Source organism: Lepisosteus platostomus, chromosome 4, assembly GCF_059453375.1.
Source record: "Lepisosteus platostomus isolate fLepPlt1 chromosome 4, fLepPlt1.hap1, whole genome shotgun sequence".
Classification (NCBI taxonomy): Eukaryota; Metazoa; Chordata; class Actinopteri; order Semionotiformes; family Lepisosteidae; genus Lepisosteus; species Lepisosteus platostomus.
This window is the reverse complement of record NC_142614.1, coordinates 61,188,209-61,201,926: the sequence shown is the minus strand read 5'-3', so window position 1 is coordinate 61,201,926 and position 13,718 is coordinate 61,188,209. Positions and strand designations below refer to the sequence as shown.

The window sequence follows — 13,718 nt, the reverse complement described above, 5'->3', positions numbered from 1 at the left end:
CTGTATGTGTATCACATTCAGGCTGAATGTGAAACTTGGACATAATGTTCTTTGACCACGAGTGTCTGTATAAATATTGTACTGGTACAACCACAAAATCCGGAAAAGGTCAGAAACACCTTTGTAAAGTTACACTTTGGAGATCAGAAGGCTATCACATTTGAATGGCAGTTACAAAAATATGTGATATTCTGATTGTCTCAGAATTTTTTTTGCCTCTTTCAGTGATAAGAGGCCTATAGTTACTCTGATACTGAATGTGAGGTATCGGGTATCTTGTAGAAACAAAATGGTTTTGGGGTAAAGAAAGACTACATTTTCTAAAACAAACTTGGTTGGTAAATCCAAACCTCCTGTGAACCTCTTAGAAATCCACTGTATCACATGTAATGTTTTATCACCTCGCTAGAGAGGAACTTTTGTGTCATTTGTGTTGGACAGCCTTTTATCTTCTTTCTAAAAGTAAAAGAGCATGTTTCTGTTGATAAATGTGGGTTAAGCAATTGATGATTAAATGGGAAGTAAGCCCTGGGAGAAGTAAGCAATAATACTCAACTTTTTTGTGATAAATGTTTTTCAGAAGTAAAATATTCAACCTTGCTTGCACATTCTAGACGAGTCACCTTTGGTGGCATCTTAGGTCTTAGGTTTGCACGATATTGACTAGAAGAGACAAATTTTATCCACTATTTTTTCTCCTATTATATTGACATGACACAAGCTGGACATGTTCTTGGAACCTGCAGCAATTGCCTTGCCAAGTAGACAAAGTTTGACCGTTTAACGGATGTGAATGAAATGGCTATTCCTGTGTCGTGTGAATATGTCAGTTACCGCAGAAGAACAGATATTTACTAGACTTTTTCAGTTTTCATGTCCAGTTTGCAGTTTTGTATTCAGTTAAATCACTTAACAGCAGTGAGTGATTCTTTTTAGGAGATCCCGGATTTAAAAGAATTCATAAAAATTAAACACCAATTTAAACTAAAGGCTTATCAGCCGTATCTAGGCTGCTTGTTGTAAGAACAATTACAAATGGTAGCAAACAAGAGGAGGGCCATCTAGCCCATTTGGTGATTGATCCACAGATCTCATCCAGTCATTTCTTGAAAGAAACCAGGGTACTGGCTTAAACGACATAGATAGATTGATCCAGACTCCCACAACTCTGGGTTGTGTTTGAGGATTCTGAGTGCTTGTAACCTTGTAGAGTTGCTATTTGTTTCCCTGCTTTGACTGCATGTTCATAAGCAAGCGACTTCACATAGATGGCACCTTCCAAATTGCTGGACATTTCCGGTGGTTTCTTTGACAAAAAAATTAAATTCCTGTCAGTGTTAACAAAACATGTTTTAACTGGGACACTGATTCCAACTAGAGTCTTCAGGGGTTAAATTCTTAAATGGTGAGTGAATACCTCCAGGTAGTGCTATAGAAAGAGAATCATCAAACTATGACAGAAAAATCAACTGACTTTCCTAGAACCTGTTGTTTCACTGTTTTCATACAGCTCAAATGAACTGGTCTGGCTAGTGTGTTCTTGCAGTGGATTTCAGAGGTTTATTTCATGGGGTTGAGCGGCGTCTAAGGAAGCTGATACACTTAGTAAAGCTAATTAAGTTCGGCTTCAGAGTTTAATTGACTTAAGAAGTAATGACACTCAGAAATACTTTTTTCGTTTATATAAATGAGAACAAAAGATGACATACCTTCAGGGCTTTGAAGTTATGGAACTTTACGTTATGTTCGTAGCTTTCTGGCCAGTCCATGGATTATACAATTAATTTCATGGCTTGAAGCGATATTCTCGCTGGAGAACATTTTGTAATTTACTGAAGTGAATTGTGTCCCTTGTGTGTTTATACTTTTTCCTGCTGTATTCATTGTCACATGAGTTGGCCTATTTCACACTGAAAATCTGTGCAGTTACTTGGTATTTCAGAAGAACATAAAGTACCTTATGTCAGTTCCTTTTAGTGTCAATTTCATTGTGGCTCAAGTTCAGTGCCCCTGGTACATTTGTGTGATAGAATTTGATCTATGTACTGCCTTCCCCCAAGACAAGGCTATGGGAGCACAAAACTAAGAGTTGAACCTACTGTAAATGGTTGGATGCATAGTGTAGATTAATGACATTCAGTGTTGAGTTCTGCTACAATGCTAATATTCCAACTAAAAGTTCTCCCACACTATTTTATTGTAAATTCGTGGAAAGAGCGAATTAGCTTTCTCTAGGCATTTTGCTTAATTAAAGTGTGGTACTCCTGGTCACCAGCTTGGATATTCATTGGGTTCTGATCTCAGAACTAGAGTTTTTTTTTTTTCATCTGAATTTACTGTAGGCAAAACGTCTTTGTCTTGACTTCTTAACATTTTTTTTTTCCTTTAGGCAACGTCAATAAATTACCATTCTTTAATATATTATATTATATATTGAAACCAAATAATAAGGAGAGAGCTAGGTTATCAAAGCCTACCTCCCAAAGTGTTTAATAACAGAGAAGGGACAGATATGTGTCACTGCTCAAATACAAAAATCTAGAAAAAATTAAATGTCACGGCTTGCAAAAACAGAAAATATTTGCATATAGTAACAGGAAAATAATTGACCCTTGGTTGAAGAATCCTTTTTTTGCAAAGTAGACTTTGCGGTTGGGTATGAACTGATAAATGCTAAATTAATTAAAGAAATAACGAGGTGTAAGTCATCTCCTGGCATGTGGCCTTCTGCAAAATTTTGAACTGATTAATTCATGAAATCACATAATTTCTTTTGCCAGTATTGAAAAGTCCATGCTGTATCTAGGGATAAAAAAAATCTTATACTGTTTGGGCATTGTTTTTAATTTTGATATTCACAATGTCCGTGTAGACCATTACTGTACAGCCCACCCCCAGAACCCCCATTATTCCCAGTCAGATTATGTGTGAGACTGCAGCCCCTAGGATGGCTGTGAATTTACTACAGAAGCATGTACATGAGGGTGGCATGACAGTTCTTTGGTAAGCATTGCTGTCCTGCAGCTCTGGTCTAGGGGTTCAATTCCTGGGGTGCTATCAGTGTGGAGTTTGTATATTCTCCCCTTTGCATGTGTGGGTTTACTCCAGGTGCTCTGATTTCCTCCCACAGTCCGAAGGTTTACTGGTAGGTTAATTGGCTTCTGGGAAAATCAGCCCTATGTGTGAGTGTGTCTGTGTGTGCTCTGCGATGAACGGGTGTCCTGTCCAAGGAAGGGTGTGTCCCTCTTTGCGCCCCTGGGTGCTGCCCTGCAACCCGGTATTTGGTAAAGTGGTTAGAAAATGAATTGCTGAATGCACTTATGAAAATAGAGGACGTGCTAGGACAACTGACAGACGTGGGCTCTTGAAGATGTTGTAAAAATATCAGATAGCACCAGCATTTCAGGGGTAGTTCGCATGCACTTAGCTCTGGTGAGGAATCAACATCACATTAAGCAGAGTGAAGTTTAAGTAAGTAGCTGTGTCAGCACGCGTAGGCTGTGAAGGAACAGGTGACACACCTGAAAAAGACTTCACCACTGAAACATTGTGTCTTTTCTTTTCCTTGCAGCATGGAATAAACCTTTACATGTTCCTGTTAAGCAGAGTTTATTCCTCGAAGGGTGCAGCCCGTCCTTGTGTGCTGAATGTGTATACTTTTGAAAAATTCCAGTGGTGGATTCTTGAATGAAGTACAGAAGTTTAATTTAAAGACAGAATTCTTCTTTCTCTGCTTCTTTATCTGCCTGTGCAGGCATTGGTAAATTAGTTCAGTATTTTTAAGACAAATTTAAGACTTACACGTTTAGTTCCATAGTATGAAATGAAATTTGTATTTAAAAAAATATACTGATTGCTGTTTTTATGTAACACTAAACATAACAAATGCACAGGTAAGATGTATTCAGTTCAGAAAGTATAAGTGCAGGTTCTTTGAACATCAGTGCCAAAATGACAAGCAACAATATTTAGGCTTACTTTCTCTAAGATTAGGTGTGCTTTAAATAGTCCTGCTTTTGTAAAGGTGAGACATTATCTTTAAATCTTATTCATCTTTTATTTTGATCTAAGCTCTATGGTGTGACATATACAGCATAATATTATTTGACATTTTAGGCAAATATTAAAATATTTGCATTTACAAACCCTGTCAGAATAAAAGGCCAGATGTGAGGGAGAGGCATTTGGCACGTCATGCTCAGTTGCTTTCTGTTTCTTGACAGTCCCACATCCTGTACTGGTTGTACTGGGAATACATTATCCGTGAACGAAATCCTCCGAGATCTCCTTCACGCGGAAAGTTTAGAGTAGTCAAAACCAATCTGCCAGCCTTATGGGAACTCTTCTAAATCCAGAATTCTTAGAAAACTTGCAGAAAGTTCCTTACAGTTTGAAACTGGGATTTGCCTGTTAGTATTATTTGTTTCTATAGCTACGAACAACATACCTCAGTTTCATGAAGCTTTATGTTCTAGGCTAGTGGTTTTTAAGTGTGTGCACGGAGTCATTACAATTGTGTAACCTTTTAAGTATCTTTTCTTCTTGACTGCTCAGTATATCAAAACAGGTTCATTTCTGCAGTGGGAAATCTGTGAGTTAGGTGGCAGCACACCAGCTAAGTGGTTATCATTGGTGCCTCGTAGCTATGGGACCCTGGATTCAATTCCTGGGGTGCTATCGGTGTGGAGTTTATGTGTTTTCCACTGTGTTGGTGCGGGTTAGTGCTCTGCTTTCTTCCTACAGTCGAAAGGCATGCTAGTAAGTTAATGCAACCTGGTGTGACTGTGTGTTTGTGTCTCTGTGTGCCCTGCGGTGGACTGGTGTTCTGTCCAGGATGTGTCCTGCCTTGTGCCTGTTGCTTGCCAGGATAGGCTCCAGCTCTCCTGCGACGATAAAGTGGTTTAGAAAAGAAATGTAAGGATATAAAGCCTAAAAATCTAAATCCGTGCACTGGTTGCGTTACAGCTTTGTCCCAAGCAGCAAACAAAATGAACTATTGTAGTTGAGTTAAAAAAAACCTTGTTTCACTGACAACTGAGAAATATCCTAAGAGGCTAAACAAATCAGTAAGATGTTGTACATAGGAATAATTAAAAGTGACTTGAACACACATCATAATGTTAAAGAATGTTACTTATCAGATGCTGAAAGCATTTGTGCCTGTAAGAACTAATCTAAATTTGATATCGACCCAAACATTTTAGTGAAGTGTGTTTACCTCTTAAGTTAGACACATTTTTAAGACATTATCCACAGATTCCTGCCTGAAGCTTATTCGTGCATTTTTGTTGCCAAATCTGTCAGTGCTTTTGATTTCAAGCTCCTCAAGTGAAGGAGACTCCATGGGGATTTTGATACAGTCTCTTCTGGTACAGTGCAAAGCAGAAACATTAGTACAGGCTATTCACATACCTTCGTCTTTTTGCTTTTCTGATTTCTATTGGGATCATATATCTCGTTTCGTTTTTATCTTCACTTATGGAATGCTCAGTAAACGGTCAAATGAATACAAAGCTCACACCAAGCGAGGTGCTGGCTGATAGAATTTCATAATAAAAGGATTTCATGTATGAACTCTGGATATGTCACACTCTCCATGTCTTTAGAATTTATTAATCTAGACTCTGTGTCAGCACCAAATGTGCCTTCATCAGGACATAAAAATATCTGACATGACTTTCTTATCACCTAGTAATAATATACAGTAAGGGATGAACTTGGAACTACAGCACCTAAATGAACTCATATGGCCCTTGTAAAAGTTAAAACATTAATACAACATTAAGTGATTATTTACAATTCACAATCAGAGCTGAAGCTTGTGCAACTTATTATCCATTAAAACATTGCTTCTAATTACATGTTGACTACATTGTATCATAACTATTTTAGAATATTTAACATAAAAGTTTGGTTATTTACTGCCATGCAATCTCATCCAGTCATATCATATTTTTGTGGAACTATATGTTTTTCAAAAATGAGATCAATCTATATTTGATGCTATCTGAGTCGGTCAAAGCCAGTTTATTAGTATTAACACAGTTTCCTTAACCAAACCAATATATTTAAAATAACCTATAAAATTATTTATAAAACTGACTTAAGATCAGGATTTGTTTTTAATCTGGTAGATGTCAGATTTCGAAGGAATGGTTATTTTTTTTAAAGCACTGTATCCTAGACAGATGCAAACCTACTCAGTGCCAGTAGACCTAGGAGAGGCAATTGGACGACTGGGTTCAGTAAAACGAACTGCTAGTTGGAAAGTCAAATTATGACATCTCATGAAACACCCACCTAATAGATGTTCATCTCCTATTTTTTAATTCCTTTTTCATTTTCCCTGCATAAGTCTTTTCTGGGTTTATTGTACAGATTAACATTTGTCATTGGCAAGCCTGATCGACAGACTTTGAGCTGTGAAAGTCGCAGGCTGGTTGTGTGTGCAAGACGAAACGGCCGAAAGCTCATCGGAGTCGAGCTTTTGGTATTCCGTCTCATTCCGCTTGTAGAACCTGGAAACACAGCGTGTCTGTTAACTGGTCTATGAGCTATCGGTGCCACCCATCATCCCAGCTCATCCCACAAATGCTCAGATCGATTGAGACATTACACGAGTGTGCATTGTCACATTACAACAACTAGGGTTGTTGCTTATCTGACAATCAAAGTCACTCAAGAGCATTGTGGTCACGAGTGATCAATTCATGAAAATGAGTCCCAAACCATTAAATCTGTATCCAAAACCTTATTTCAATAGAGAAACATTAATTTCGAGGTTATTTTTAAATCAATTATTAATGGTTATGAATGTCTATCAGCCAAAAATACATGCTTTTTTCCTTAACATGCTGAAATATTATAGAGTATATATACAGAGATATACTATTTATACCATGTACATACAGAGATGCATACAGTCAGATTGTCGTCTTATTTTTAAATTTTTTACAAAATATTTTAATTTTTATTTTGAAGTAACACTGCTCAATGTTTTTCAGTTGCAGGAGTTTGCTAATTTTGTAATGGTAATGATCAGTTTGTATACATTATTTCTTACATTAGGAATACAAAAATAATATTCAATTCACAGAGCCTTATGAGGTGGATTTGACCTGTTCGGATGTGTTGCTGTGAATTTACCAGTAGGGGGCCCAGTGCAACAACATAAATAAACAAGAAACAAATTGTAACCACAGTTGACCCAACACAGAGAAATCATGCTGTGCTCATAGAGGAACGTAACATAAATAGTAAATAAGTTTTAAATGACTTTATATTAGATTCTTTTATTCAATAATGATTCCCCTCTTAAATAGATTTTATGGATGAAAATTAGAATAAAGTAAAAGTCTTTATTTTATCGAAAAGGGGGAATTTTAAAGTGATTAATTATCTATTTTTTTCTGACCTTGGGGGTTTTCATTTTCACTTGGGGGAAATTAATAAAATAACGGACTTTATCTATGTAAGAGAAATTGAAATTCTGTCCCACCTCATATATTGGCTTAGTTCTCTTCACCGTTAACCAGGGGCTACAAATATTTCAAGGAAGCATCTTGAAACCGAAATTCTGATAGCACAGAGGTCAGATTAAAAGAATGGTGCTGTAGTGACAACTAAATTATTGATCATACGTTTCCCCGGCCTTATTCTCTGATGATCTCATTTGTCTTTATAGTAGCATATAGTAACTGTGAAAGCTTTCAAAAAACTGTCAGAAGTCTTATAACTCAACTATGTCGAACTGAAGTGAACTTAGCCTTATGCTGCAGTTCCCAGCTGGTGTTTGTTTTTTCTTCCTTTCAAGAATGATTGGTTTGGATGAGGGTGTTCCTCAACAGAGTGCATGAACAGGAAGCTTTGGACTGCTTGCCAGACTGATATGGGGTTTTCAGTAAATACAAAATATTAACTGGCTTTCTCTTCACATTAGTTTCCCAAAATGAAAGAGATGTGCTTGGATGTCATGGTGAAAAGGTCTTTTATTTTGGCTCTTCTCAAAAGGGCAAGGGATAAATATGGAAACCGTCTGAACATGTCAGTAACAACAGTCAGGTTTAAAGCAGTATTTCTGAAGCTGGGAGGTCCGTATGTTTTATTTGAAAGGGATCCAACATTATCTAGTGCAGAGAAGAACTCTTTAGTAGGACCTGCCTCCCTACACACTTGAAGAAACTAAATCAAGGAAAAGCTCAGTGTAGTTTTTTTAAGTGTGCCGTCTAGCAGATCAATACTGACCTCAATCTGATAATGTCAGCGCTTGCAACTGTTGATATAGTGTACAGTATTTTCATGAGGCATATTAACATAATGGCAGCTTTTGGCTTCAGTGTATTTGCAGGACAGGGTCAATATTTGTCAGTTACCTTTCTCAACAGTAAGGGTTTCTGAAGAATGAATTGTAGATCTAAATGCTTTCCCAGATACAGGACATGGGAATAAAAGAGCTGCCAAATGTTATGTGATCTCTCACCTGTAAATCATTGACCAAGGACTTCATATATCCATTTTGGTTTGATTGTGGGTCAGTACTTGAAAAATTAGTTTTTGTTTCTCCTTATAGAGTTTGCCTTTGGAGACCTCAAAGATAATTAGGTGCCATCAGCGAGGAGACTCCAGGGGGTTTAACAAATTAATTTTCTGTAGGAGAAGTGTTTTACAGAGTCTTTTTTAGTGATTAGTTAGCACGTGAGAGTCCTGTTAAGGCTGCGAATATAGCCTTGGTACTTTTTTGCATGCCAAATTGTGCCATTTAAAGTCTCTGTTGTCATTATCCAATATGTTTATCACATCAGCAATTATAATTTTATCTGCAGTCTAGTTGAAAACAAAAACAGGTATTAACAAAAACAACATTGGCATGATGGCAGGGGCAGTGTTTTTCCTGCCTCTTCAGATGAGCTTTTATGGAAACAACTTGTTTGTATTAGAAAAGTATTGTCCTAGCTATTGCATTCTGTGATGTTAATGTTTTTTTTCCCACATTTATGGAATGGAGTCATTGAATTTTGTAAAAGTGATTTTTAAATGAGTAAAAGTCTTAATAAATACCAAAAGTCTCTGTGAAGATGCATGAAATAATTTTCTTTCTTTTCTTTTTCAGGGCAATGCACATACAGTCCGTGAAGTTGATGTAGAAAAAGTTAGTGTATTCGAAAACCCTTATGTAGATGCCATTAAGAGTTTATGGAATGACCCAGGTATCCAGGAATGTTATGATAGACGGAGAGAATACCAACTTTCGGATTCAACTAAATAGTAAGTGCTCATAATTTTATCATTTTTTAGTTTCTACATGCTGCAAATGTTAGCAGAGCAAGCAAAAGCACTGAAAATGGATGGATGGGGGTAAAATGTGAGGACTTTTATGAGAAACCTGTTCAATTTCACACTTTTATTTGTTTAGGATTAACAGAGTTTCTGTAACCTTGCTTTTAATGCACAGAGGCTTGCACGTTTATCTATAAAATCATTGTTTTTCTCTCTTACAGATAGTGTGTATTCTGATAGGAATATTTTAACATAAATTCCCAGAATAGGGTATTTATTATGAAGGTATTGTTAAATCTTTTTTTAAAGTTGTAAAATTCAGACTGGTGTGGTTTTAAAGGTTTGATTTCTCTGAGAGCCATATATTTTTTTAACAATTTGTAAATCAAATAGTGCTCTGGAAATATGCAAAGTCCAACTCCAAACGGGTCAGTGAAGTTGTTTTCCACTCAAACCCGGTGGGTCAAATCCAGTCAAATCCAAAGCGATTATTCAGGAAAGTAAGACAATTATTGTTGTTCTGGTTTGTTTTACTCTGATAACAAAGCTATTTTTCCATTCTGTAATCTCTATGTTTTATAGTCGGTCAGTTTTTTTGGCTAGTTCAAAAACATTTTAAAGAGGTGGAAAAATAGTTAAAATACTGTACATTCTTGACTTATCCAGTTAAGAACTCTTCAGGAGTATCCTCTGCTCTCCTCTGTTCCTGGTAAATTCTCTAAGCAGCATTTGTGCTCTCTAAGATCTTTCTATTTTATTGTGTGAATCAGAAGGTAAAGTAGACCAAGGTCTTTTGTTATAAATCTGAATAATTTAAGGTTATTAGATGTAATAATTCTATAAAATTCATACAGCCTCATGACTATGTGCTTTACCTCAAAAAAAGGAGCTGATATTAATGGCTAATAAAATGACAGATCCTTGAATATAAATGGGGACTGAATTTATGCAGTTATCTTTTTATGGTATGTTGAACTAATTGACAATGTTAAATACATTGATATCCTGTAAAAGGGTATCAATCAAATCTTTAGCAGGTAAAAGTTTTTAGTATAGCTTGTAGCAATTGACAGCCTTCACTTGACCAAATTTTAGTTTTAATCTGGTGATGTCTGAAGGGAAAAAAAAATCACCAAAGAACTGGCAGCTGGATAAACTTTTAATCAAATCAGGCCAAAGGATTTGTTTTAACATTTGTTTGCAGCACAGATTTGCCTTTTGTGACCTTTTCAAAGCGTGTAGCATTAAAGGCAAGGTAATAGTTCTTTAAAATACTGACCACAGGGCATGGCTGAAACCTCCTGCTTTTGTTAACCCACACATTTTACTTAATTATTTTGTGCACCGAAGACTCTGTAATGTTGATGACATAAAGTAGAGGGATGCACACAGACCTCAGCTGTGCCCTATTTCATTCTTTATGGTTGTGCATTATCCTGTTGCACCCTTCTGTCACAAATGAACATGCTACTCTTTCACAAGAAAGTAACAGATGCAGCAACTATGTTAATTCGTGAAATTGACCTTCATGTACTTTGTCTTCAGAGTGAATACCTGATGTCTGAATGTCCTTAATGTGAAATAAATGGCTCTATATGTATTACATTCCAGCTGCAGTTTATGCTTAATTATTGGCAATAAACTTGGATTGCCCAAAATACATTTTTATTTTATGAAGTGCCTTTCAAAGGAGTAAAGCGTTACAATATGCTGTGCGATCATGATAATTCATTTTTATTCCCTTCAGTAGAATTAACTGTGCACTTTTTTGTCCATCTTGGAATATTTACTTGTGAAAGATTGTGCTGTGTAAAGTATCATGAATTCCACTTAACATCCACATTCTCTATATCAATCCTTCGTTTAAAGATTGTTTTGTGAGATCAGTTTTTAAGTTTTTGAAACTTGACAGTAAACAGATCTGACATTAATTGTGTGTAACATCAATGAAGGCTGATATACTGTAGGCACATCTCGTTTTTTCACTCGTCCTCTAATCCTCTTGCAAACATAATAACAGGTATAGCATTTTGAGAGTTTACTTTTGAGGCCCGATTGATGGCCCCGTTTAATCTGAATTTGTTTCTTGTATAAGTTAGTGAAATGCTCAGATCTGTCCGCTGTTTTAAAATCGCCATGTTTTTTATCTGCTTCACAATTCTTCTGGGTCTCATCAGGTTTTACTGCCATCAGATGGCGTGTTTACAGGTACAGGAGTACTCAATTTTTTCACCAGTAGCAAGTTGCGGAGGCTGTTTTCAATATCCAGTGTCCTCTGGGCTATCTAGGCCACTGAAATCATATAACCCTTTTAAAAAGCTTTAATCCTCCCTTGTAGTTTCAATCGAGTTACAATTGATTGTCAAATAGATGTTGTTCCACATTTTCTGTGCGTCTTAGAAGGGACTAGCACATGGATACACAACTTACAGCTGACCAGAAGCTTTTTTTCCCAGCTCAAAACCATTAATACTAATATTAATTAATATTAAAAATGGCTGCTGCCTTTTAGAAATAAATATGCTGCTATATTTATCCAAAAAATTGAGGTTCTCGACAATATCGAATATTGAGGATTTGTTCTTTCATAAAATGTATTGTAAGATGTAAGGGTCACAAACTTTCCATTCCAATTATTGCTTTGCGTGTTTTAGTGCATGTTTCCCTGTACCCCCTTCTGTAGAACTGGGTTAGGGGGGGTCATTAGTGATGAACCTGAATTTAGTCATATTAAGATTAGGTTTGGAAAAGCCAAGAGAGACTTTCAGTTGGATTATATACAGGTTAAAAACGACAAGGGAAAAATATGTACCTGCCCAAAAGTATTTTTCTCCTATGAAACATTTTGTAGTATATATCCTAACATACTGTAACTGTCAAAGTCTAAAAAATACCAGGTGCACAGGAGGTTTACTCAAGGACAGGAAAATATTTCGTTGTTGAATCCAATCCCTGTGTCGCATGCCTTTATGGCACAAAACAGCCCAAAAATGAGGCATTTCCAGGGGAAGCAACTTGTAAAAAAAAAAAAAAAGTGAGCCTGAAAATTGGCTTCTCAGTCAACAAGGGTGTTGCGGAAAAGAAAACCAAAGAAATTGAAGTTGCTAGTTTAGTCATTTTTGAAGTTTCTCAACTTTTTCCTAAATCCATGTCCTTTTTCCAATGGGAAATTACTGAAAGACTATTAGATGGATGAAATGGATGAAAGTGCCTATGCTACCAATAGTCCCCGACCTTTAATTTGTGGCGTTGCAGAGCATTTGAAGTACACCAGGAGCTTGCATCTCTTTCTTGTGCACATCGTAGAGCCACTTACTGAGATTTTCAGTGAAGAGTTGTCTCTGCAGTGGGATGAATGTGTGGTTGGGGACGACTGTCAGTGCTGCTGCCGTGGTTGGTGAAACTAATGCCTTCATGCGCTGTTCAGACAAACACCAGGGGAATTGAGCTTTCCTGCTGAAGCAGCAAAACTTAATATTACCCCAGGAAGGCCTGTAGGTATCTGCTGAATTGTTGTATCCACTATAAACTTTGTGCGTAACCTTCTGACATACTGTGGACATACAGTGCTTTTTGAGTGACTGCAGGGAGATCATACCCAGCAGCATGCAGCAGGGGGTTTTCACTTCCGTAAATGGGAAGAGTGAGGTCTTTGGTGGACGATATGGAGGGGATCGCAGATCCTGCTGTTTTGGCTGATATCACGGGGCAACCCATTTGAAGCCGAAGTCATGGGGGGTCATAGTTCTGGTTTGATTTGATTATGGCAATGTATGCACGTGCAGTGAAACTGACCGTTCGCAAGGCCGTCCAAGAAGGGACAGCTGACATATTTTACAGCATATCAAGCAGCCTTCCAAAACACCCGCTGGAGGACACTGGACTCTAGTAAAGTGGTGGCCACCTGAAGCACTAGATTATTATTCAAATAAATGTCAAATAAAATCTTCTGTGAGGTAGTTTGTGTGCTGTGATCTGCACTCCAGAGTGAATGTGCATACGAGCAGCCTATGTTTATATTAATTGCCACAAGGTAAGGGATGGCATTGGATATCTCGCAAGCTGTGGCCTGAGTCCAGTCTTATTCAGATAGATGTGGCCCCAATGGGCTGGGGAAAGCAGCTGTGCTCCTCTGGACAAGCACGTTTTTGATATACGGTACTGGTTTCGGTTTGAAGGACTTTGGAGCAGAGCTTGACCAATTTTATGAGAAAAAAGTTAAATATGATAAAGATTAAATGCAGTTTTAATTTTTTAGAGATTTTCAAAACCAAATTCTTTGAGCTGTACGTTCAGTTTCTGTAGATATCAAAGAAGCATGATGACCGCCTGAAAGTAAAACTGAAAGTGAGCTTCTGGGAATGAGGGAGGAAATAAAACGGAAGTTATCCGACTCTTGAAGAATGTTTTCCTGATAACAGCAGGTCACCACCGGCTTTTCA

At 37.2% G+C, this 13,718-nt stretch overlaps 1 protein-coding gene across 1 annotated transcript in view; it reads left to right on the top strand.

Annotated features, from left to right (window-relative positions):
* Positions 1–13,718, top strand: part of LOC148673556 (guanine nucleotide-binding protein G(q) subunit alpha) — a 60,105-nt gene that overhangs the window by 33,779 nt on the left and 12,608 nt on the right. Inside the window, exon 3 of the mRNA XM_088630162.1 lies at positions 9,110–9,264. Within this exon, the coding sequence (XP_088486288.1) occupies positions 9,110–9,264 (155 nt within the window). The remainder of the gene's footprint in view (positions 1–9,109; positions 9,265–13,718) is intronic.